This window comes from Trichosurus vulpecula, chromosome 2 (assembly GCF_011100635.1).
Source record: "Trichosurus vulpecula isolate mTriVul1 chromosome 2, mTriVul1.pri, whole genome shotgun sequence".
Taxonomy (NCBI): domain Eukaryota; kingdom Metazoa; phylum Chordata; class Mammalia; order Diprotodontia; family Phalangeridae; genus Trichosurus; species Trichosurus vulpecula.
Window position 1 is genome coordinate 268,097,998 of NC_050574.1, and position 26,932 is coordinate 268,124,929.

General features: G+C 42.9%; 1 protein-coding gene across 1 annotated transcript in view; it reads right to left on the bottom strand.

Moving 5' to 3' along the window:
- SORL1 (sortilin related receptor 1) overlaps positions 1 to 26,932 on the bottom strand; it is a 208,387-nt gene that overhangs the window by 123,004 nt on the left and 58,451 nt on the right. The window contains exons 6-11 of the mRNA XM_036745727.1: positions 26,645 to 26,825; positions 17,111 to 17,212; positions 15,753 to 15,922; positions 8,496 to 8,688; positions 5,843 to 5,960; positions 5,576 to 5,649 (exon numbers count right to left, since the gene is read on the bottom strand). Coding sequence (XP_036601622.1) covers positions 5,576 to 5,649; positions 5,843 to 5,960; positions 8,496 to 8,688; positions 15,753 to 15,922; positions 17,111 to 17,212; positions 26,645 to 26,825 — 838 coding nt within the window. The remainder of the gene's footprint in view (positions 1 to 5,575; positions 5,650 to 5,842; positions 5,961 to 8,495; positions 8,689 to 15,752; positions 15,923 to 17,110; positions 17,213 to 26,644; positions 26,826 to 26,932) is intronic.

The following is a 26,932-nucleotide window of genomic DNA, read 5'->3' on the forward strand; positions in this document are numbered from 1 at the left end:
CTCCTGCTCACTTCAGTTTCCTTATCTATAAGATGGGGTAATAACAGCACCCCCCCTCTCATGATTGTCCTGAGGATCTCCGTAAACCTTCAAACACTACATAAGTGCTAGCTACTGCTGCCGCTTCCTTTCCTTCCAGAACAAGTAAGAGGGAATATTACGTTTTCCTCTTTTCTCTTTCTAACTAAGTCAGAACAACGCATTTCCTAGAACCATGGTCCACAGAGCTGGAAGGGACTACCTGGCCTGGCTCTAGCACATGTACCCCTTCTCCACCATTCCCTTTCTATTCACCTCTACTTTTAGGCAGATAAGGTATTTTATTCCCATTTCACAGGTGAGTCAAATAAGACCCAGAGAAGGTTATTACAGGCCCAGTCATCACAGTCAGCATTCAGGGAAGAAGGTCCTGTGAAGAAGGGCCGAGCATTACCACCACCTGCCAGCCAACTAATTCTGAGCCTTGGGAGTAGAAACGTCCCCCAAACCAAAAGATCCACCTTCAATTCAGCCCCAGTGGCCATTACTGAGGTGAGAAATCATTGTAGAGAAAGGGCCCAGCCTTCCTCATCATTACCAGCAACAAATGCTGATCAAATGCCACCAGCAGACACATGGGTAACCACTGTACAAAGGGACTCTATTTATGGACACAGACAGCAAAGGGTGGAGGAAGGGGGAGGTAAAGTATGAGATTTGCATCTATCTGAGAAAAAAGCAGAGGGAGGGAAGCCTAGGAGTGGCAGCCCTCTCAGACCACCAGTTCTGCTTCCAACCAAGCCCTCACAGCCATCAGGCAGAGAAACAGCTCTTGTGGAAAAGGGGCCAGCCATCCCTACTAGCCAACTCTAATGGAACAGCCCAGGACCCTGAATCTAAGAGTCTTGGGGATGGCAATGCTTGCAGCCCAGTGCCCGCGGCCATCATCCTAGGAAACAACCCCTCAATGGACTCAGCGAGGCCACTGCTCCTGCAGATGCTGCAGCCACAGCTACCGAAGACCCAGAAAAGAAACTTTTGCCACCAGAGTCCTTGGCACTGCCAAAGGGTTCAACATCAGAAACTGATGAGATTTTATCAATGGAAATGACATTAAAGGAGAGGCATTAGCACCTGTTTTGCTTCTGCAACCTAAGGATCATGAGAGCGTCCCATCTGACTTGCAGCTGAAATCTTCCATTGGTTGATGTATATACATCCCAATTAGAATGTGAGGTCCTTGAGAGCAGGGACTGCCTGGCTTTTCTATTCCTATTCCTGCACTTAGGATAAGGCTTTACATGTAGTAAGTACCTAATGAAGTCTTTTTCATCCATTATTTCATGTAAGGGAGGTAGGGACTGCCCATCTCTAGCACGTAGACTGACATAGAGTAGGTGCTTAATAAATGCTTGCTGAATGACCGTTTACACACCACACTGCCTCTCTTAATAAATCTATCTTCTCGCCTCTCCGTTGTCCTGAATCACTGTGGAAGAAAAGGCTGCACTCTCTCAGCCTTCCTCTCAAACAAATGCAATCTCATACTTTTGCTCCCCACCCCCACCCCCAGCTCTGGGCTCTCAGCATCTATGAATAAAGTCCTCTCACACAATGGCAACTTGAGGGTGGAAATCAAAACAGCATGAAGGAAGACACTTGTAGCTGCCCCAGAATTCACCAGACCACACCACTTTGCTGGGAGGGGAAAGATACCTCTTTCTTCACAAGAGGAAATTGCTTGCAGATGTCCAAATACCAGATTACACCAACATCAGAACATACAAGCAAACCACAAGCCTGCCTGGAGGAGAGAACACCCAATTTCAAAAGGAACACATAACACGAGGGAAAGAGAAAGCAGCTGCTGAATCATCCCCGGGGGTCTGGGCAAGGCCAACCCACAGATCTGTCAAGCGTTCCTGGTTCGGTTGTGCTGTGTGTGCACGCGTGCGCATCTTTTACTGTTCCAGCCCTGGCTGCTCATCCTCCTCTGAATTCTTTCCAGGGGCACGCAGTGTCTAGACCACACAATTTTTCACAGACTTAGAGCTGGTGAGAAAACACCGTGCAGGTGAGGGGAGTGAGAGTCAGGGAGGTAAAACTGTTCTGAGAGAGGCAACGTGCTTCAGTGAACAGAGCACTGAGCTCAACTCTGAGCTCCACTTCCTCTCTATGTGACCCTGGGCCTTGGTTTCCCGAGCTGTTCAATGAGAAGATTGGATCCGATGATCTCTATGGTCTCTTTCAGCCCTGGCTCAGATGACTATCTACTTCACAGTGTAGCTGGTGAGAAAAGTGCTGGCTGAGTGACCCTAGCCTCCTTGTTCCCTGATCTGTAAAATGGTTATTGTAAGGGGCAAATATATGCTAAGTTAGTCAGCTGGAGGGACAGTGCAGAGAGAACCAATCTTGGAATCGTGGAGACCTGAGTTTGAATCCAGCCTCAGATACGAGCTGTGTGGTCTTGGGCAAGCCACTTAACCTCTATTTGCCTCAGTTTCCTCAACTGTAAATGAGGCATAACAACAGCACCTACCTCCCAGGGCAGCTATGTGGTGCAGTGGATAGAACAGTGGGCTTGGAAGCAGGAAGAGTTCAAGTCTGGCCTCAGACACTTATTAGCTGTGGGACCCTGGGCAAGTCACTTAACCCTGTTAGCCTCAGTTTTTCCATCTGTAAAATGAGCTGGAGAAGGAAATGACAAACCATTCCAGTATCTTTGCCAAGAAAATACCAAATGGGGTCACAAAAAGTCGGACATGACTGAACAACACCTCCTAGGGTTATCAAGTGAGATAATATTGAGAAAGTGCACAGTGCCTGGCACACAGTAGGCACTTTATAAGTGTTAACTATTATTAAGTGCTTTAAGAACTATAAAACTGTCTCCTATTGCTATTAATGCTAGAGATTAATATATTAATGGTCATTATAAAATTTAAACTATTATTGTAGTGCAGTGGGAAGAATCTAGGGCTCTAAAGTGAGAATACTTGGATTCAAATTTTGCCTTTTTCACTTTCTACCTGCGTGACCTTCACCAAATCACTTAATTTCACAGAGTCTCAGTTTCTTTATCTGTAAAAGGAGAGAGATGGATTATATAAGGATTATACAGGGTGTCCCTAAAGTCTGGACACATAGGCAAAAATGCATATTTTGAAATATTTGGAATATTAACAGACCTTAGCCCCCTCGACTTCTTTTTCTGGGGTAAGATAAAGGAGAAGGCGTACTCAATGAAAATCACACAGGCAACACACTTGATTGAACACATAAAGAGTGAATGTGCTAAAACTGACAAGCAATGTGAAGTTATTGCATCAAGTTCCTGTGAATCCTGCAAAGCGCATCAACCTTTGCATCACAAATGATGGAAATCATATTGAAGATGTTATTTGTTAACATTCCAATTAAATAAAATTCATTTCATTTCTTGAAAATATGCATTTTTGCCTATGTGTCCAGGAACACCCCGTATAAGGTCCCTTCCAAATCTAAATCTGGAATCCTATAATCTAATCCTATGTGTTGGATTTTATTTTCCCAGCTAGATCGTCAGCTGCTTAAGGGCAGGAACCAGCCCTTTTATTTCTTCTGTGTCCCACATAGTCCTAACCGGAGCATATGAAAAATGCTTAATAAATACACAGTTGTTGTTACTTGATAGACTGAGTTGTATGTGGTTTAACAAATTGAGGGCTAGACTACTGATTCAAGAAGACCTAGGTTCAAATCATGCCTCTGATACTCTAAGTGATGAAGGACAACGTGACTTAACCTCTCTGACCATCAGTTTCCGTATTTGTAAAATCCTGGTAATACCTTCAGTGTCCACATCACAGGCACATCACATAAAATAAAGTGAGAATCAAGCATTCATTCATTGCTTGTCCTTCATACCCAAAGAGCACCGATGACATCATGAGGTTGGGGTCAAGGTACAGTGTGTTAGGCTGTGGCTGATCAGACCAATACAAGCATGGAAGGCTCTACCCCAGATCGGGCACAAACAGCCCATATGAACAGTTGGGATGGAGACATCTCCAGATTTGCACATCTCATGTTCCCTTTGTGCTACTGCGATTCTGCTTTGCTCACAGACCACAGAGCCTTCTTTGATGCAGGAACACCATCTGTGCCAGCATCTCCCATGTCTCACAATCGATACCAAAGTGAGAATCAAATGAGGTGATACATGAAAAGTTGGCTCTTGTTGTTCACGAAAGTGCTACAAGGGGCTCCAGGAAATCAGATGTATTTTCCCCATGGCACTCTTAAGTCACAATAAAAATTAGGTAGGCTGGCAAAGTAATTTTTACATGCTTGGAAGTGTTTAAGCTTCAGTTTCTATCTTCTTTAGTACTAGCTCTGTACTAGTACTAGGTCTGAAGATCACTGTTCGGTGCTGGTGGTGATACTGGCCTTACAGAGCCTCACAATAAAAGGAAGGATTCCTGCACTTGACACACCTTTATGCAATGCCAGGCTCTGGGAGTACAAAGGTAACAGCCCCTGTCCTCAAGGAGCTTATATTCGATCATATTCTTCTGGGGTAAAAAAAAAAAAAAAAAAAAAACCTACAACGCAAAGTGAATCACAGAAGTGCATAAAAGCCCTTTCGCTTTGAACAGCGCTAATGCAGTTGTGATGGAATATCATATATTAGAGCAACCTGTGTTTGTGCACATAAAACAAAGGTTAAGAATTCTAAGATTAGATGTTATCTAAGGCCTTTCCAAGGACAGCTAGGTGGTGCAATGGATAGAGTGCCAGGCCTGGGGTCAGGAAGACTTTTCTTGAGTTCAAATCTGTCCTCGGACACTTACTAGCTGTGTGACTCTGGGCAAATCACTTAACCCTCTTTACCTCAGTTTCCTCCTCTGTAAAATGAGCTGAAGAAGGAAATGGCAAACTAATCTGGTACCTTTGCCAAGAAAACCCCAAATGGGGTCAAGAAGAGTCAGTCACAACAACAACAAAAAGGTCCTTTTCAATTCTAAAGTCTCTGATCCTATGACTATACCAGTGGTAAATGTTTAACAACAAGCTCTCTAAAATATATATATGTGCATATGTATATATACACACACATATACATACACACAGAGAACAGACTTCTAAGTTTATTCTGCATTATTAACATTTTCTCCATCGTATAAGCTAATTAGTATTGTGAGTATGGAAAGTAGTAGACTTGGAGTCAGAAGACCCGGGTTCAGACCTTGCCTCACACACTCAGTAACCATGTGACTCTGGGCAAATTACTTTCTCAGCATCAGTTATCTCATCTATAAAAAGGGAAATGACAGCACCTACCCCTCTCAGAATTGTCTGTGGAGATAAAATGAAACAACGGATGTAAAGAGCTTCGCAAACCTTAAAGCACTATGTAAATACTAGCTCTTAGTAATATCAGGTTTTCCTGACTCCAAGCCTAGTGCTCTCGGTAACTGGCTTATACACTTTATCTCACATACACTTCACTCTATCTTTAACCTTTTTTACACTGGATTGTCCTGAATGTTTTGGGAATCTAAATGTATAGCCCATCCTCCCAGACCAAAGGCTGGAATAAGGGGAAAATCCTGACCTCTCTCCATCTGGCTCCAGCACTGCTAGAGATGTACACATTGGTCTTGCTCGCCATGTTCTTTCCAACTGAACCTAAAGTGGGAAGGAAAAGAATGTTTTTTAATTCTAAAAATGTGCACGGTAACCAATCACCTCCTCCAACAAGCAACTCACTGTACTTCTCAACACCACCACTTTTATGAAGAACACACCACAAAAAACAGTCTGTATTCATTTGCAAACAATAAGGCAGTTTACATACAGCCCAAGATATACGCAGACATACCAGTGGCAACAATGAGTCCAGGCGCTGACTCCTTGGAGAGGATGGGCATTCTCCGGAGCTGGAAGTTCAGCAGCTGACTAAGGCGCTGGGCCAAGTGCAGGGAACAGCCGTGAGAAAGCTTCGAGACAAAAGTTCCAGATACCTGTTAGTGTCTGATAAAAGGCTTAGATTTCCTAGTGAAGACCCAGCCCACTGTGTAAAGGCACCCTGGCCAGGCAGAGAAGGAAAGGAATTCACTTGAAGGAAATCAGACTGAAAGTCAGATATTCTCCACATTCCTTAAGGTGAAGAGGAGGGTGGTCCAGTGCCTCCCCTGAGGTGGTAGGGGTGGAGACGGGAGTGACTGGGAGGACTACCTTCTCAAAGAAAAGCTCAAAGAACAGCAATTAGGAATCACTCTCAACTCAAATAGAGAGAGGAACATAATTCTCTCCACTTTTGCCTCAGATAACCTCTCAAGTGGCTTGGAACTAAAGGGAAATGAAATGATCCCATAGTCCTGATTTTCCAAGTCAGTGGAGACAGGTTTTTAAATGTGATTTAAGCCATTCTGACAGTGACAGAATGAAAACCAAGAAGTACAGACCAGAAAGGCTCTTGCTGATAAATTACCCCACAGACCAATACAAGAGATGCAGTCACATACAAAGTGCACCCTTTTTGCAAAGGATTAAAAAGTAAAGCACATTGAACAAGGAACAAACTTTTTAATATGAGACTCTCCAATTCTTCAAAACTTCCATACTGCTTGGGTTTATGCCCTTAGGCTTTATTGCCAGAAAAGGGCAAAGGGCAAAATCAAAACACTGCATTTTGCTAAAAACACACACACAGAAATCACCCAGTCCTAAAGATCACTGCCTAGGTAACAGATTCGAGGGAGAGCCTAGAATTTCCGGCTACAAAAACTGAGCATGTGTTTACAATGCAGGTTAATAAGCATAGCAAGAATTTCCTGGTCCACAAATTCTTGTTTCAAAAAGTCCTCTCCGATGACTATTTAACTCACCAGCTTCATCCCTGGGGAATAAAAACTGGAACAGCTGAATGGGATCTCAAAGAAATATTTATTTACTAAATTCCTTTTTCCAGGCTCACTTTTTACTTCACCTGCAAGGAAGTCTGTTCATTTATGGCTTTCCTGTATCCGAGGGCAATCAGATTTTAACTGCTCCTATACATTCTTGCTTTCACTATTTGACATCACAAATAGAAACTCAAAGCTGATTAATGGCCAACCTTACAATTCTTAAGTAAATACATTTGTCAGAAGAAAAGCAAAACAATTTAGGGGCAAAAGTGAGGTACTTTTACCTTAGCTGAACTTTAAGGAGTCCAGTAGTGTTTTTCCCAAGAAGAGCTTAGTCTCTTCCAATCCCTAAAACCCAGAAGGGTCTGTCTAAGTTATTATAGGTCTCTCTGTTCTATAAGATACCACAATGATGGATCGGGACCTTGGTGCCAGGTGAAGTGGAAAGAACAGGATATAAAGATTTGGAATTTCCAAAGGGCCACACATTCAGGTTTATGAAGTTAGGAGGAGGCTGTGTGAACATGAGCATATGCATATAAATTATATCTCTCTGAACAGAATGACATTTTCAAATGTAAATTCATTTGCTTCCTTGAAACATGCATTGAATTATTTTTCTCCTTGTTCTTTCTTGCCTAGCTCTTTCCACTGCCCCAAATCCTTATGTACAGCTGGGGCAAAGGGAGTGATACACAGACTCCCTCCAGAAGGCCACAATGCAAAGACCAGAATTATAGGGAAAGGGGGAGGGGAGGAGGCAAAAAGTTTGTAGATAAAGAAGTGGTGAAATAAGGTCAAAGGGGAAAGCTTGTTACTAAAACTCAGTTGGTCATATATACCAAAATATTCAAAATATTCTGTGATAGTAAAAAAATGGAAACAAAATAGATGCCCTTTGGGAAAAGGCATATCAAACTGTGGTGCTGAATGTATGTACTGAAATATTATTGGACTATAAGAGAGATATGAGAAATTCAAAGAAACTTGGCAAGACTCATTTGAACTGAGAATAAAGTAAGCGGAAGCAACATTAAAAATATAGAAAATGTTCACAATAATGTAAAAAAAATGAAAAAACATCAGAATTCAGATTAATACAATGACCAATTGTGATTCTAAAGGACTGGTGATGATATATGGCTTTAGTGGAGTGGTAGTAGACTGTAGGTATAGAATGAGGCGTGTATTGTCAGACATAGACAATATATCTGTTTCCTTTGCTTTTTTGTTACAAGGGAGCATAAGGGAGGAGCAGAATAATGGGAAATGACAGTGATATAAAAAAAGAAACCTAAAGCATCAATTAAGCTTAAAAAAAAACTTAATTGGTATCTTTCTGAGGAAATAAGACAGATAGGGGTCACATGCAGGACAAATTGTAGAAAGAATTCTAACATATGGATGTGACTACAGAATTGTCAAAGAAATTATGTAAGAAATTATAATTACTACAGTACTATGAGCTGATAAAAGCTGACACTGTGTAATATTAATGGGGTTTCTTTATTATATCACCTTTTTTTCTTCTAATTTGTATTTTCCCCTTTAAAGGTGAGAAGAAGCAAACCATAGTCACTTTAATCCTTGTGAACATGGAAAACAAGATTAAGCAGCTGATACCTCACAGTCGATTTTTTCTCCATATTCAGTGAAGGCTGGAGCCTGAAGGAATTCCCAAGTTCCTCCTTTGTCAAAGGTGATGACCGACCTCATGTTCTCTTCACTCAAAGACCCATTAATCAGGGTGGCAATGTAAACGCCTTGGACTCCTTCCACTCGGTGAAAATCAGCAAAGGGTTCATTTGCAAAGTACCTACAACCAGAGAAAGTGAGGAGAGCTGGAAAATGGAAAACCTGCTTGACTAGCATTCAGAAACATGGAGTAATTATATTTTATTGGAAGCTGAAGGTCACTGATCCAATCAGCAGCTCTGCAGAAACCTTTATGAACACAGAGTAGAAGCACAGACAATAATAGAAAGGGCACTGCCTCTGGATTCAGGAGAGATCTGGATTTGTAATTTGCTACCTCTTAGAGGAAGCTTACTCTGATGCCCCCCTGTTGCCAGTATGCTCCCAGAAGATGCTATTTTACACTTATTTATGTCTAATTTTCTATCTACAGGATGTTCCCATCCCAAAATAACATATGCTCCTTGAGGGCAAAGACTGACTGCTTTATTTTTGTCCTTCGATGGTCAGCACCTAGGACAGGGCCTGACATGTAGTAAAGTACATTTAATTAATGCCTGTTGAATTGAACTCCTTCTGGTGTAGATATTTACTAGTTGTATGGCCTTAGACAAGTCACTTAACCCCTCTGAATCTCAGTTTCTTCATCTAGAAAACAGATAATGATACAACTCACAGAGTTGTAACCAAAGAGCTACAGAAACGTGAGTCGTGATAATATCAGCATTATCGTCATACAAAAAGAGACCTAAGAAACATCATTATTTGTCCACTAGAAAAATTCTATAATTCTCTATGCAGAGGAAAATAAGCTAGGTTTCCAGACACCTAGATCAGCCCTGATGCACAGGAAGTACTTAAAGTCTGAACTGCCACTGTTGAGACATTCAATCTGACTCTCTAACCTGTAGCTCCAAGGATTTATCTTGAAGACTGAAGGGGAATCATTCATTTTCCCTTCCTTGTGGGATCAGTCTGCTCTACGATGAACGAATAAATGAATTTTTAAAAACCATTCATTAAGCACTCATTAGGTGCCAAGCGCTGTATTAAAGCCCTGGGGATACAAAGAGCCCCCTCTCAAGGAGGTCACTCTACAGCTTGAGGAGGCCACCCATATAAGAGAACTCTATTACAGGATGGATAAAGAGGTCTGAGAGTCATTAAGGTACAAAAGCGGGGGAGAGATGACCAGCCCCGGTGCTCTTGGGTTATGTCTTAGGTTATATGCTCTTAGGTTAAATCAGATGGTAGTACCCAAGGGTCTGATTGACACAGAATCAGAAAAGGAGCTAAGACCTGCTAGTTCTCCATTTTAGCAGAAGGACTGTATAACTGTTTCTCTTTGGAATAGCAACCCTAAGGGTCTTCCCCTCCCAGCTTGATTTTTTTTTCTTTTTTTTTTCTAATTAAAGGGGCCATCCCTTGACTCACTTCTTAAAGAGGCCTATTCACTGAACGGGCATTACCTCACTCTGAGTACGTGAAAAGGCCTGAGCCTAAAAGGGCCAGGGTCTCCTATTTCATCTCGGGTCATCTCCAGTCATCCTGATAAATCTCAGGTCACTGGACTCAGATGGCTCTGGAGGAGAAAGTGAAGCTGGTGACCTTGCACAGCCCTCCCTCACTCAAATCAAAGTCAACTGAATGTCCTGTCATCATTTGCCTGATGTCATGGTCCTCTTCGAAAACGAAGGACAAACACAACCACCTGAAGGACTGTGGTTTTCCAAGACTTAAAGCAGCGTAGTGCTGCACAATACAAAGCTAAATACAATCAAATACCTATTGGTCATAAATGGATCTCAGGGACCCACTCGCCCCTGGTGGCTAGCTAAGCCAGGATAATAGGAGCTTCACTGTGGTGCTTTACATTTGGAAAGCAGTTTCACCTTAAATTAAGGCACAGATTATAACCATCATGATCCTATGAGAATGGCACAAGTTTAGTTTTATATTTTCAATCTGGGGGGTTCAGAGCTACTTTGTTAAAAATTTAATATGAAAAATGTTTTGCTTTTAATGCTGCCAGCCCCACCTTCAACTGCTCAAACATGAGAGGCTGTGTGGTATGATGAAAAGGAAGCTAGCCTTTGAGTCAGGAAGATCTAAGCTCCAATGCAGTCCTGGGGTGTGGCCCTGGGCAGGTCACATCACCCATCTGCCTCAGTTGCCTCATCTGTAAAATGAGAATCATTATAGCACCCACCTCTCCAGATTGTTGTAATGAGATAATAACTATAAAGCGTTTAGCACAGTGCCTGGTACACAGTAAATGCTATATAAATGTTTTAGCAATTATTATTCTCTGTGCCCAAGAGATTGTGCTGGTATGTACTGGTAACAAGAATTCTTCATTCAAAGTTTCCTATCCCAGTGAAATCACACGTCTAGTTGAAACAATAAAAATAGAAATTTGACCATAAAATTTTCTTTAGCAATCGACAGCAGCTGTGCTATCCTCCAGGCACAGAGAAATTCTACATTTGCATTAATAAAAAAGCTTTCTCTCTCTCCAAGGAAGGAGGTGGGAAATGGAGACCAAGAGTCACAGACTTGTGTTAATATGCATAGACTAAATACTGAAGTCTCAGATAAAATGCAGAAGCTCCAGCTTAAATATTATAGGAAATAAGGTTTTCTACCTTAAAGGGGGAGAGGGGATGTGCAATGTAGCTCAGTTATTTTTGTCCATTTAGCTTCCTTGGAGTCTACTCAAGGTTTATTATCTTGCTGTTCCATATTTACATCGATTTTCTCAACTTTTAATTTAATTCTATCATCGCCAATCAATTTACTTCAAGTTCAAATGTCAGGGAGGTCCGAACTTCCCTAATGCAAACGAGCCCCACTCCTTTCCCCAGGTCAGATTCCCTGAGCTGGCTATCTTTTCTTCCCTTTCCCAGCACAAACACGTCCTCTTCCCACACGTCATAACTTTCCACTTTTCCTCCCTCTCTCTTCCCTTTGCCCCTGCCTCTCTCTCCCGAGAAATCCCTAACCTCATCCCATGTGCAGCGTGAGGGGTTATTTTTTCCATTTCATCCCTGGTCTGCCCTTGTTTGCAGCACTTTCCTGACAGCTTGGGCTTCCCAGTGTGCCTCTGGGCAAGGGTAGTTGCTATGCAGCTCACTGCCCTGCAGGCTGCCCTCAGATGCACTGACTGCAGGATCCAGCCCCGGCACACAGCCAGCCTTCCACCTTCTTAACAATTCCACCACACATCATCACTGGGGCCTCACAATTCCTCAGGACTGCTGTTCTTCCCACACCTCCACTTCGGAATGTTGATAACCACAAGCACAGCGTTCAGCAGGTACCCACCTTTGTTCTATTACTGAAAAGTCCTTTCCTCAATTTTTTAAAAGAATAAGCTAAAGCAGTGATGTTCCCAATGACCAGCTATGAAACTCTGTCCTCCCACTGAGTTCAGGATCCTTTGGCGTGCACTTAAAATAGGCTCCATTTCCCATCATGAGGGGGCCTTCTCACCCAGGATCACAGAGTTTAGAACTAGAAAGGACCTTCTAAAGACTACCCAGTCTAATCTCCTTCATTTTCAACAGATGACGACACTGTAGCCTAAGGAAGGCAACTGACATGCCCTCACACAATTCAATTCGACAAACACTGAAATGCGTAGCAGAGTGGACAATGAGCCAGACTCGGGGTAAGAAAAGACCTGGATTCAAGTCCCACCTGTGACACATGCTTTCTGGGTGACCCTGGTTGAGTCACTCAAACTTCTCAGCGGCCTAGACAACTTTCCTCACTGGGAGTTCCCTATCACAATGAAATCCTAAGCCCAGGTTCATCTCACCTCTCATGGACCAGGCAGTATTCCAGGTACTGGAGATACAAACAGCTGAAAACTGCTCCCTCCTCCCAGAACACACATTCTACTGTGGGGAGTGGGAGGGGGCAAGTGTTTAATGTTCATAAGCAAATGCAACACAAATAAACAGCACTTTGAGGAGTTGGGAACACTAATAACTGGAGGAATCAGAAAAAGCCTCTTATGGCTAAGCCTTGAAGGAAGCTAGGGATTTTAAGAAGGAAGTGAGGAGGGGAGAGGAAGATTCCAGGTATAGAAGACCACAGTGAGTCAGGAGATGGAATGCTGTGGACCAGGGACCTGGTCAGTGTCACTGAAAGACAGAGCAGGCGAGCAGGGAGTAACGTCATCAGCCTAGAAAGAGAAGCTGGAGCCCAGAACCAGAAGGACATTTCTAACCTAGTTTCTCTGACTCCAAAACCAGTGCCCTTTCTACTCTGACAAAAGGCATCTCTATGACTTGCCAGTTTACCTTCTAACTAGAATTTTAAAAATCAGAGAACATGGGGCCACCCAAAAGGACCAATCAGAATAGGAGCAGGCCCTAAGGGAAAACAGATTGTGAGAAAGTGAGAATGATTAATGGGACAGGCTGCTTTGTAACAGCGGCAAGGCAGGAGTGGAAAAGCACTGGACTGAGAAACAGGCACTCAAAGCTCTGATTCCAGCTCTGCTACTAATCAGCTGTGTGGTCTTAGACAAAGCACCTGACTTCTCTGGATCTCAGTTTCCTCAACATTCTCTCTTTCTTATCTTTTCTCTTTTCCAGCTCCTTCAAGGAGAAGGAGGAGGAAGTGGAGGAGGAGGAGGAGGAGGAGAATAAGGAATAATAATTGGCATTATTATATGCATACGCCAAGGTTCTGATTTTGTCAGCACGGAAAACTCTCAGAGGACTACGTCCGCCAAAAGAAGCCCTTCTATGAATCCACAGATGAGTCCTAGAGAGACACCTGAAGCAGTTATGTAGTTTACCCAGGCTCCCACAGATCCAAGGGTCAGACAGAGGAAGGTTTTGAACCCACATCTCCCTACAAGCCCAACACTCTGCCTTCTATCTATGCCAAGACTGATGTCTGGTGCTTTAGAGTTTGCAAAGTACTTTAAATATGTTCTCTCATTGGAGCCCTCAAAGCAAACCTGTAACATAGGTTCTATAGGCATTATTATCACCACTTTACAAATGAGGAAACTGAGACTCAGAGAGGCGACAGAGATACCCAAATCTCACTCCTTCCACCTGCCCCTTCCCAAGTCCTTCAAAGATTATCACCTGACCCTTATGGGATTACAGAGACTAGCCAGAAGAGACCTTACAAGTCTCATTAAATCTAATCATACACTCATTTTATAGATGGGAAAACTAAGGTCCAGATGTTAAGTGACCTGCCCAAGGCTACACAAACATTAAAGGAAAGAGGTGGGTTTGAAATCCAAGCCCTCAACTCCAAATCCAGCCCTCCTTTCTGTACCACCTGCTTTCCCCCAAGAGATTTCCTATATAGCTCCTCCCTTTCACAGCCAAAGGCCCATAAAAAGTTGTTTATATTCACTGCTTCCACTTTCTCACCTCCTATTCATGTTTCAACCCCTCAAAATCTGACTGCTAATGCTACCACTCAACTGAAGTAGTTTGTTCCAAGATCACCAATCATCATGTGATGACTAAACCCAACGTTTTTCTGCAGCCCTCATCCTTGAATCTTTGGCAGCCTGTGACACTGTCAATCACCCCCATTTCCTAGCTGTTCTCTTCTTTTATTTCCATGACTTGCTCTCTGCTGGTTCCACTCCTTCTGGTCTCACTACTCCTTCTTAGCCTTCTTTCTTAGATCATTATTCAGCTTATACTTCTTAAGAGGACAGGAGGGAAAGGGGAGAGAGAGAAAGAGGGAGAGGAAGGAGATGGAGAGAGGGAGAGGAAAGGTCCCCATCGCTTCAGAGGTGAGAAAAGCCCAAACCCTCTCCTCCTACAAACTTCTTATTTGCACTGAAAGCACTATGAGCCTTCCAGTTACCTAGATTATTATGAGGAAGACCAGCAAAGAAGCCATAAACCTCATGGCAAAAGAGGATAAAGACACAGTCAGCCAGAGCAGTCTATTGGTGGTCTGCATGAGGATAATAAGCTTATAATAATAATAATAATAATAATAATATATAATATTAAGTATAAGCCAGGTAGTCCAAGCTTCTCCTACACAGAAAAGGCATGCTGAATAAATTCAATTCAATCAACATTTCTGTAATGTCTATAGTATGCAGAGAACTGTTCTAGACATTGAAAAAAGAAACAGATTTAGATAAAACGCTGGTCATAGCCTTCTTGGAGTTTAGTCTCATGGAAAGCACAGGTAATTAGAATACATAATAATAAGCGCATTAGAAAAATAAAATGAAAGAAGAAAGAAGGAAAGAAGGGAGGAAGGGAGGGAGGGAGGCAAATGAATATTTGAAACAACATACTACAAGAGGCCCAAAAGAGGTTATTATTGAGAGGAGGTTCAAGGAAGGTTTATTAATATTTATTAATTACTCTAATTAAATAAAAGGTAATGGATAGAGTTGTGTTTAGAACCAGGAATACTGAGTTAAAGTCCTGCCTTTAATACAACCTAAGCTGCATGACCAAGGGCAAGTCACTTAACTCAATATTTCAGGCAATTTTCTCAATAGATTAGCCAACCAATCAACAAGTATTTATTAATTATCAAGTGCAGCACTATGAGCCAGTCAGAAGTAAAATAATCCCTGATTTTAATGAGGTTATGTTCTATTAATGATACAAAGCAGATCTGAGATAATGGTGGGCCCCCAGGATGGCTGAGGGGGAGGATATGAAGTGGAAAAACTATCACAGAAAATGGCACTTCACCTGAATCTTGAAGGAAACCAGGGATTCAGAGATTCTCTCAGACTATGAACTGAAAACAACCTGCCGCTCTGCGTTGCTGGCTGGCTGCTCTACACAGGGAGTTCCCCAAAACCAGAGAAACCACAAAAATCTGGACTCCACCTCATCCCCCGCTCCCAAAATTTTTAATTTAGAGAAGAAATAAAGAAGCTTTAATTTAATCTAAGCTGCCCGTAAGCAAGTAAGACCAGCAATACTGATTTGCCTTTAGCTGATGCTGTTTTCCAAATGTTTTCCCCAGCTTCTAGGTATACAGACCCAAAAACAAAACAAAACAAAACAAAACCGAGTGACTTCAAAGAATTCACTGCAATGTTAATATGTCTGCCTATGTTGACACAGCCCTAAACCTCAAATAGATTTCTCGGCCAGGGAATTTGGGGTGAGGAGAGACAGGTTAGGGAGGGGGGAGGGGAAGGTGTGGCTGTCGTCTTACCTCACCAAGGTGTCGCTGCCTGCTCCTCCAGGGCTATAGTACAGGACGTTCTCCAAGGACAGGGAGAATTTCAGTCCCTCTGCCTCAGAGATGTACAAGTTGGTGCGGTTGTTGCTGTGACTGACACACACAAACACTTGGTCTTCTGAGGCATCTGCAATGTAATATTCCTTTGGAAACAAAGCAGAGAAATAAGTCAGGAAAAGTCTGCTTGCCCCAAAACTGGACCAGAAAGGATCTTCCAAGAGCTCCGTAGGGGGCAGCGGCCGGAGGCAAGCACACCGATCTCCCCGGCTCTGGCAAAGAAGTCTGTTCGCTGTTTCTATCCCCTGGTCCTGCTGAGACTAGGCAGGGAAGGGGATGAGAAACCAAGGCCAGCCAGGCTTGTTGCAGCATGCTCTAGGCTGGTGAGTCCGCAGGTTATCCCCCCAAAACCTTTTGATTTCTCCCTCTTTCCCTATATTTAATCTTACCAAAACAGCTGTTGAGGAACAAAAACACACTAATCTGAATTTTAGGTCACTCCATTTTTCTTGGTGGAGAGGGTTAGGTACTAGTAATCCCCAAATGACCCAAAGAAAGAAGCTAAGGAATGAGGAAATAGGTGGAGGAGGAGGCTTGGATAATCTGCAAACCAAATAATTTACTCCTAAATCCTAACTCCTAAGGAGCCAAATACAGACAACCCCTGGTGGATTAAAAGCTGCTAGAGCCAAACTCCCCTTGCCTCAAATGTCCCCCTGCATCTTCCCATCCTTCTCCTAATCCGCCACCCATATTTCAAGGCTCACATCCAATGCTACTACCTCTAAGAACCCCTTCCCCAGCATAGCCACGCTGGTGTTTGTACTCTGTAAATCCCTTTAGTACTTAACAGTTTGCATCATGCATCTGATCCCTTGATCATAGGCTACCTCGGATCATCTGCTGATCATTTTTGTATCTATTTTTATCTCCTTGACTATACCAGCAGTTCCCTCAAGGACCAGGATCATGGCTGAAAACTTAAAGCTGAATGTGAAGCAGGCTCTTCAAAAATGTGTGTTTATTTGGCCTGACTTCTTGTCCCTTGATAATGGCTGACTGACTCTGTGGCACCACATGCCTGGCCCAACCTTCTCCTACTTGAGGCAATAAAGATCCAAGGTCAGATCTAGCTCAAACAATGAAAACAGGGAAATGAGCCCAGATAAACAACAAGTACCCTGAACTGCAGTGCCCAAAGCCTCCCCCTGACATCTCTAACCACAGGGGACATCCCTGGGCATCGCCAACCTTTCCTCTACCCACAGGAAGCATGACAGGAGCAGGTGAGTGGGCAGACCCTCCATTTCCCAAGGCAAGCCAATTCCACTCACATTAATGGGATGCCTGGTGACAAACTGGGCGGCTCGCATGGGCTTTCGGCCAAAAGAGACCCAGAGCTGGACAGAAGACTGCTGCTGACTGCCCAAGAGATGCTGCCAGGGAGAAAAAGAAGTTCAATTAATTACATCAGATCAGAGCCACTCTTGCAAATAAGGAAAGGGCAAACCATCCCAATTCTGTATTTCCCTAGGTAGCGGTCTTGCAATAAAGGGCAAGGAGTAACAGGGAGGACAGTGGTGCCCATGATTTCACACATCAGAACACACAAGGGGGATACAATTTTTCTTTGGTCATCTTTGATTTGATGAACAGCCATTTGTATCCTCGGGATTCCAGGAAAACACAAGGCAGGTGCTGAGAAGACTGAGTGGAAGATATGGACCAGTCACATAAAATGAGCAGGCATAGATAGATAGTGACCTACATTGAGGAACTCTCAGGTACATTTGAGTATCTGAGTAACATATGATCAAACAGAATTGTGGTGCTCCTTTTTCAATAACTAATATTAATGGCATAGGAGAAAAGATTGCAGATTAGGCAAATAAATCTTATTTTACTCCAGAATGCAGTCATTCACACATGTATCTCACACTCACTCTATGCACACTTAAGGATGTAAATGTATGCACGCTTAGCATTGTCAAACCTTTGAGTCAAAGATGTAAGCTCCAATTCTATCTTAGACACTTACTGTGTGTTCCTGGGGAAGTCACTTAACTTATCTGCCTTAATTTCCCCATCTATAAAACGGCTAAAATAATAGCACCTACCTCCCAGGGTTATCATGAGGATAAAATGAGGTATTATTACACTGACAAACAGAGATGTCTGCTGACTTGCTTACCGGAGATTTCAAACTATTCCACAGACACTGTCCCATAGACATCTCAACTTGAACATGACCAGACAGAACTCAGCCCATTTCCAAACTTCCATATTTCTATCAAGGGCACCATCATCTTCCCAGTTTACATCCTCACTGTCATTCTCTACTCCTCACTCTCCCTCACCCCAAATAGTCAGTCGGTTGTCAGATGCTGTCATTTCTGCCTCTAAGACATCGCTCACCTCCTTCCTGCTCTGATGACTTGCTCATCCAGCCATCACCTCAGTTCACATTCTTATCACTTCTAACCTGGATTATTCCCAACAGCTATTACAATCACTTGCTAACGGTCCTCCCTGCCTCAAGTCTTTTTCCATTCCACTCCAATCCATCCTCCACACAGCTGCTAAAGCTGTATTTCCTTAAGTATAGGTCTGACTCTATCACTCCCCTAATCGATAGACTCTAATGACTCCCTATTGCTCTAGGATAATATCTAAAATTCCTTTGGTCTCAATCTTCTCAGTGAAGTAGGAGGTGAAGCCATTTACTGTAAGTGTGATGGGTCAGATTCAACGGAGAGTTTGAGAAAGAGAGGGCAAGATTTCAAAGAGTTACTGTTGGGGATGAGACAAGAAGCCACAAAAAGAAGAGAGGAGGAGTGTCACACAGCATTGAGGATATTCCTCCTACTACTTCCTATCATGAACAGAGCTCGGAAAGAATTCATTTCTCAAAGACATTGGATGTGGAACTCAAAGGAAAGCAAACAATCAGAAATTACCCAAAGGTTATGAGCATGGGAAACTGGGGAAATGGCTATGTGGAAAGAGAAACGGGTCAAAGACAGTCTTTCATGTGTCTACATTAAGGGGAAAAATAAGGAAGACGATTCAGAAAAGAAAACTTGATGATAATAAAGAAGAGGAGGAAGACGAAGAATAAGAGAAGGAAGAAGAGGAGTTACCATTTATATTATTATTATTTATTTTATATACCATTATTATAATTATTAATATTTATTATTATTATCATATATATATATTTAAGGTCTCCTAGTTTCAGTATCTCAGCATTATCCTGGATCCTAGGTATCTAATCTGATCAGCTCCCAAATCTTGTGGGTTTTCCCTTCACAACATCTCTTACATCTGACCCCTTATCTCTCCACTCACACAGGTACCACCTTAGTTCAGTCCTTCATGAATCTCTCACAACAGCCAGCTGATTGGTCTCCCTGCCTGAAAACTCTCCCCGTCCAAATTCATCCTACACAAGGCTGCCAAAGTAACTTTCCAGTAGTGCACATCCAACCATGTGACTCCCTATTCTACCAACTCTAGTAGCTTCCTATTGGCTCTGGAATAAAATATAAATTCCTCTGTTTAGCTTTTAAAGCCCTATACAACTTGACCCCAATCTGTCTTCCCAGATCTCCCTGTGGCACTAGGTGATTCAGCCAAACTGGCCTTCCCTCAGGTCCTCAGACAAGACATCTTACATCTCTATGCCTTTGAACTGGCAATCTCTCAGGCCTAGAAGTGGCCTCCCAAATCACCCCCACCTCAACCGAATCTCTATTCCTTTAAAATGCAGATCAAGCATCATCTTCTGCCTGAAGGAAGTCTTTACAGATCACCTCAGCTGCCAGTGCCTTCCCTCTCTCCCGGATTACCTCTATTTACCTAATGTGTATATACAAAATTTACATTTATGCTTTATATATTTGTATGTGTACTTGATGCCTTCTCCCCCACTAGAATGGAAGCTCACTATAAGTAGGGATCACTTTGTTCTTTGTGCTTCTATCCCAAGTGCTTGGCTCAAGCAGTTGCTTAAGAAATACTAGCTGACTAAGACAGAATGTGGATTCATGTGATAATATATATAAGGAAAAAAAAAGCTGGTGGCCATCGACGTTGGTAAAAAATCTCAAGTTTATGCCCTAGGAAGATCAGCTGATTGTTGTATTTAAATGTTTAAAGGGCTATCACCAAGGAGAGGGGTAGATTAGTTCAGTTTGGCCCCAGGGAGCAAAATGAGGAATGATGGGTGGAAATAACATAAAAGCAAAATTAGCTTCATGTAAAGAAAAAAGTTCTCAATAAATCGAGGTATAAACAGAGCAGATGTAGAATTCTAAAAGTGGAATGAATGACCTGCCTTGGGAAGTAGAGAGTTCCCTGTCTTTAAAGGTCTTTAAAAATAAAGGCTGGATAGCCATTAGTTAGGAGCATGCTGCAGATGGAATTTTTTCAGGTACAGTTTGGATTGGATGGCCACTGGGGTCCCAGGCCTGAAATTGTGTAATACAGGAGTGCTGAGAAAGGCAGGAAAATGCAATGTCATGGAAGCCAATGGAAGAGAAAGTATCCAGGAGGAGTGAGTGGTTAGCAGGACTAAATGCCATACAAGAATCAAGGAAGAGAGAATTAAGAAAGAGCCATTGGATTTGGCAATCAGAAGGTTTCTAATGGTGGAAATCAAAGCTAGATTACAGAGGAGTTTGTTATAAACAGTAAGGATGTAAAGACAGTTGGTATAGATTTCAAGACTAGTCAATTCCCTAAGTCTGGAAGTGAAATGAAATTGAAAGACAGGAAGTATATAGAAGGGGGTAGCAGGCTTGGGATTTTAAAATATATTTTTAAAGGAACTTCAGTCCTCACCAGATATGCCTAGCACACCCTACAGTACCAAGATAGCTTAGAAAATAGGTCTAGTGAAAGACTCTAAGTGTGTCATCCAAGGACCAGCCTAGATGAATGTGAAGAGATTCACCCCCAGGATGGGATCAAAATAATGAATTCTGAAGTTGTATTAGCCCTCAGATACTGCCTACTAAACTGCAAACAGGTTACGATCTGTATCTAAGGAGGGAATGCTCACATTGATGCAATCTCAGACTCCTGAAAGCACTGAGAAAAAAAAAAAAAACAGAGGTGGGAGATGGGCATGTTTGTAGGCAGTGAAGAAAGAGCGAGGGGGAGAAATTGAAGGCTTAACTTCAGTCTGTTTCCCTTTTCTCTAACCTCCATTAAACACGTTCCTTTAGGAAAATCAGTCTTTAGATTGATAGAGCTGGTCTCAGATCCAGGAAGACCTGGGTTCAAGTCCTGCCTTTGCTGCAAACTGGCTTTGTGACCTCAGGCAAGCCCCTTATCTTCTCTAGGTAACTCTGTAGGACTAGATGTTGCAGAGAATATGAAGTGGTTTCCTCATCTGGGAATTCCCTACACTACTGAAATCACAGATCTAGTGCCAGATACAAGGTTTGGGATTTTGCTTTGTTTTGGAGTTTGTTTTTTCCCCATACTAAAATGAGAGCTGGGTAGAAAGGGGGATATGTGCAGCTAGGAAAGTAAACATTTGAGGATGCCAAGAAAGGGATGCCATTTTTGTACAGCTTCCACGGAAGGGAGTGAACTCTATGGCACAGCACATGGGACCAAAATTAATCTGGTATAAGAATCAAAAGGTGTATAAGTACATCATCTAACACTAAAGGACTACTAAGGGCCACAGTGTGAACTGCGACAACAGGGCTGCTTAGAGATGCTGAACGGGTTAACCCCAGAAACCCAGCTTAGGTATAGAAGCGACTGAAAAAAGATTATCACTCACACCTCATGAAGAAGTCTTGCAACAAATCGTGATTATCCATGCTGACGAAAGGAAGAAAGTGGCATGAATAACCCAAAACTATTTCTAAATGGCTTTGCAATCAATTATGTGACTTGAAAAAAAAAAAAGACACAGACAGAGACAGAGAGAGAGGCAGAGAGGGAAAGGGAGAGGGAGAAGGAGAGGATGGGGGAGAGAGAAATTCCTCGCATTTATACAAAGTTTTGGGGTTTACAAAGTGCTTTCCTCATAACAATGCCACGTGCAATAGATAGCACAACTATATTATTACCCCCCTTTTACAGAAGAAACTGAGGATCTCAGAAAGGCTGAATAATGACTTGTTCCCATTCACACAGCTATAAGCATCAAAGCTTGGGTATGAACCTAAATCTCCTGATTCACAGTCGAAGGCTCTTTGCCACGAGCTTTAAATAGGATCAGTTTTGTGATCAGGGATATATATATAAATCCAAACAGGTTGTCCTTTGGAAAGCTGGGGTAAATTTGGGGAGACAAGCCACCTCACCCAACATTCCTTAGAAATGAGAAGTCATGAAAATCTGGTGTCTTAAAGAAAACAGAGAAGCCAAATATAGCAAGCTTAATGAATATGAACTGTGAGCATTAAAAGGTTTATAACTCAGCATTTCCTGGCTCCTTGTATTCAAAAAAGAAGTAGCAAGGCTAGAGAGCCAGCCTCAAAAACCTGGGTTCAAGTTCTGCCCCTGATATATACTGACTGGGGAAAGATTTCCTTGGGGAAATCACTGCACCTCTCTCGCTGCTCTTGACAACTCTCCAAGATTATGAATTGCAAAGAAGGTACCAATAATTTGCATTAGTGGGAAGAGGCTTCCCCACCTGGGAGTTCCTAATCCCCACAAAATCACATGCCCATTCCTTTCTCTATTTTCCATCACAACATTCCCTCCTCACCTCTACCTTATAACAGTCTCTCTCTTCCTTTAAGATGAAACTCAATGGCATGTGGCAAATTTAACTGTGTCTGTTCACCACCTGCCATTCTCATCAATAAAATTGTATTTCCCTGCACCTAATGGGGATCATCGTGAGTCTCTCTGCTATAGGTGTATCCATGTGTTCTGAGGCTGGTGACAGAAAGCACAGGAGACAGAGGGCATGTCCATGGCAGGAGGTGGAGGGAGGGGAAGAGGAAGGTTAGGAAAACACAGCTGAGGCCAATGCAAATGGTCTGGCAACCATACAAGTTTCCAACTTTCAAAAGTCTTGTGAAGAGCAGAGAACAGGAGCCCCTCTCTCCTCTGGGCAATCCCCATCTCTACTTCACCACTAAGGTCTCCTCCTCATCTTGGGGGGGAGGGGACGAAAAGGAAAGAAAAAGCTCTCTTCCTTATCTGGGCTCCCCTAACCACAAGGTTTCGTGGCTATTCCTCACTCATTACCGCCTTATAAATAAATAAAAGCCTGGCTATGTAAACCATGGCTGACTTCAACTGCTACCCTGTTAACCGAGTCAAAAGTAGATTAACTGTTGAGAGGTCACTAATATGCTTTGTCCCTAATTGTAGCCAATGGAGTAAAGGCCTCAAATGGAGAGCAAAGAGAGATGCTGCCAAGGCCCCAGGAAGACAAGCCACCAAGGCCCCAGGAAGACAAGCCAGGCAGCTCTAGAGGGTCCTGTTTGTTTGTCTTCTGACTCCTACGAGAGGCCATCTGACCTAAGCACCCTCAATCTCTCATTCACTTACGTCGAAATCTCGGCACATCAATTCCCTCTCTCTTGTTCCCCAGTCTATGACCAAGAGGTAGGTGGCCCTTCTCCTTGCCAAGGTCAACTCCTCTATAAGCATACTAGATCTCATCTTCTTCAGCAGACTGCATTCAGAATCTCTCTCTCGGCCCCTCCCTCTTTTCTCTTTCTCTCCCTTTCCCTCCCTACCCCCTCTTTTCCCTCCTCCCTTCTCTCTCTCCTTTTCTCTCTCTCCCTCCCTTCCCTCTCCTCTGCTTTCCCCTCCCTGCTCTCTCTCAACTCTGTCTCTCCCTCTCCTTCCTCATTGCTTCCCTCCCTGCTTCCTTCAAACATGTCTCTCCTTTTCTTAAAAAAGAGATCCCACAATCTTCTCAAGCTAGCATCCTCTATCTCTTCTCCCTTTCTCACACTCCTGGAAAAAGCCTCTATTTCCTCCTCCTTTTTCCCAGTTACACTCACTTTCACTCATTCCTTAACTCCTCGCAGTCTGGCTTCTGACTCATCACTTAACTGAAACTGTTCTCTCCAAAGTTACCAATGATAGTCTTTGCTCATCCTCATCCTCTACCCTCTGCTGCACTGATAATACTGACCACCCTCTCCTACTGGATGCTCACTCCTTTCCGGGTTTTCACTACTCTGCTCTCTCTTGGTTCTCCTACCAATCTGACTGGTCCTTAGTCTCCTTCACTTCCTTGTCATCCATATGATACCCCATACCTGTGTGTATCCCCCAAGGTTCTGCCCTGTACCCTACTCTTCAAAGGGGCACCCCCTCCTCCTCACCACTTTCCAATTCCCTTATATGTGTTGTCGTCCCATTAGAATATAAGCTCCCTGAGGGTAGGGGCTATTTCGTTTGCTTGTATATGCATCTCACAACAATTAGCAGTGCTTGGCTCATAGTCAGTGCTTAATTAATTTTGTATATAGATATAAATGATATATAGATAAAGATGCAGATGACAGACAGATAGACAGACAGATAGACAGATGGATGGAGGTCGATATAAAGATAGAGACACAGATAGATTTCTTCTTCCTCTATATATTTTCTTGGTATCTTCATCAGCCCTTGTGGGTTTAGGTTTAATTCTCATTTCTATGCAGATGACTCACAGATATAAGAATGCATACACATATATATACCTATGTGCATATACTCATAAATATGTATTTTAATACACATATCTATACATACATGTAGGTACATATACGCATGTATATGCATACATGCATATATTGATATGTGTATCTATGTGTGTCCGTATTTGTGTGGATGGGGGAGACATATGTATGTGCTATATACAGTCTCTCACCTAACCTCCAATCATGGTATCACCAATTATCTACTGCACATTTCAAAGTTCAATACACACTCTTTTTTTCCCTTGAACCTTCCTTTATTCTAAATTTCCTTACTCCTTTTGAAGATACCACCATCCTTCCAGTGTCCTCGGTTCATAAGTTCAGCATTGTCCTAGATTCTTCGTTCCCCACCTCTAATCTAATGTCTAATCAGCCACCACGACAACCATGATAGCCAGTTCTTTCTCTCCGCTCTCACAGCAGGGTTCAGGTCCTCGTCACCTCTTGCCTAGATCATTACAACAGTCTTCTAATTTGTCTCCAGCCTCAAATCTTTCACCATTCCAGTCTGTCCCACACACTGCTGCCAAGGTAATTTTCCTTCAGTACAGACCCAACCATGTGACTCCCTTACTCAATCAACTCCAGTGACTCCATATTTAGGAATTCTGAAGTCCTTCATCACCTCCCCCCAACCTACCTGTCCAGCCTCAGAGCACATTACTGCCCCTTCCATATTGTGAGCCAAACAAACTGGTCTTCTCTCTGTTCTTCATTCACGACACTCCATCTACCATCGGTGTGCCTTCTCAGGGACTATCCCCTGTAGCTGGATTGCATTCCCTCCTCACCTCTGCCTTGTAACAGTCTCTCTCTTCCTTTAAGATGAAACTCAAACACCATCTTCCGCATGAAACTTTTCCGGATTCGACCAACTCCTACTGCCCTCCTTCCCAAACTACCTTGGATTTAACCACTTTGTAGAGACAACTTTATATTTACAAGGCATATATTTTTGTATGGTTGTTCCTCCATTAGAACAGAAGCTCAATGTGAGTAGGGACTGTTTTATTCTTGGTACTTCTATCCCCAATGCCTGGCACGGGGACTGGCACATGACTAAATGATCTGATAAGAAATAAAACTGATAGATACACATCATATTATGGTATTGAATAAGCAAGTGTTCCATTATGACATCTGGTTACAAGGGATCAAAGACAGGGCAAGGAGATTTGAGAGCCCCTCTACTTACTGGCACAGAAGCTAGAAGGCTAAATACTGGGACGTTTTATTTAAGGCCCTAACTCCTACTTGACAGTGTCTACGCTGATGTCTACACATTCAATAAGCTAAGTCAATTAGCATATTTCCAGAGCTTTGAAGAACACGAAGGAAACAACAGTGAAACCAACAGATAAAAATGCACCTTTATGGGCTCTTATCAAATTTGCAAAGCATTTTCTTCACAACAATCTTATAAAGTAGGTTTTACTGTAGGGGAAGCTGGTGGTGCAGTGGATAGAGCACTGGGCCTAGAGTCAGGAAGACCTGAGTTCAAATCACAGCCCAGACTCTTACTAGTCCCTTTTTTTGCCTCAGTTTCCTCAGCTGTAAAATGGAGACGATAATAGCATCTACCTCTCGGGGTTGTTATAACAGCCATAACGAGTACTTGGCACAGTGCCTGGCACAGAGTAGGTGTCATAGGAGTGTTTCTTCCCTTCCCCAACATCCTCATTTTAGAGGAGAGGAGAACATCCCAGCATCATATACCTGCTATCAGAACCAGGATTCAAACCCGCATCTCTGCAGCCTCCAAGCCTTGTCTTTTTCTCTTCCCAGCGCTCTACATCACACTACCTTGCCTTGCTATTTTTCCTTAGCTTCTCATGAGAATTTGTGTTTGTAAATCTGACGTGAAATCACAAGAAAATTCAATCACATGCCACGCTCTGAAGGACGCCTTTCACAGAGGTTTCTCCAGCTCCCAGAAAGAGAACATTTAGGCCTGCAGGAGCCATCTTTTTTCCTAAACCTTTCCATGAATAGACTTCAAATAATCCTTTGGAAACAAATCTCAGGATCCAACAACCTCTACAGGGAAGATGACATCAACATGTCTTGTTAAAGTCCTTCCCGTTTCAACCAAGTTCATTTTTTATTTTAAATTGACTTTAAGCTTCTGGCAGTAAGAGGAGACAGATCACTGGAAGCCTTGGTTGCCCCACCACCACCACCACTTACCACCACCTTTGTGGCAAACAGGTACTTGTCACGGAGCTGAAAGTCTTTGACTTCCTCCAAGATCACTTCCTGGTTTTCCCTGGACTGGAAGAAGTCTGTACTTTGAAAGACAGTGGAGAAGCCCGTGGGCTCATGCCGTTCAATGTAGATGGTATTGGGTTTGTCATATGGATCAATTCCCCTGTGGGAAGGAAAAATAGTTACTGTCATGTTCATATGCATGGGACGCCTTCATTCTAGGCACGTCACTGACTTGCTCAGAAAGTTGTAGGGTCACAGACGACACAG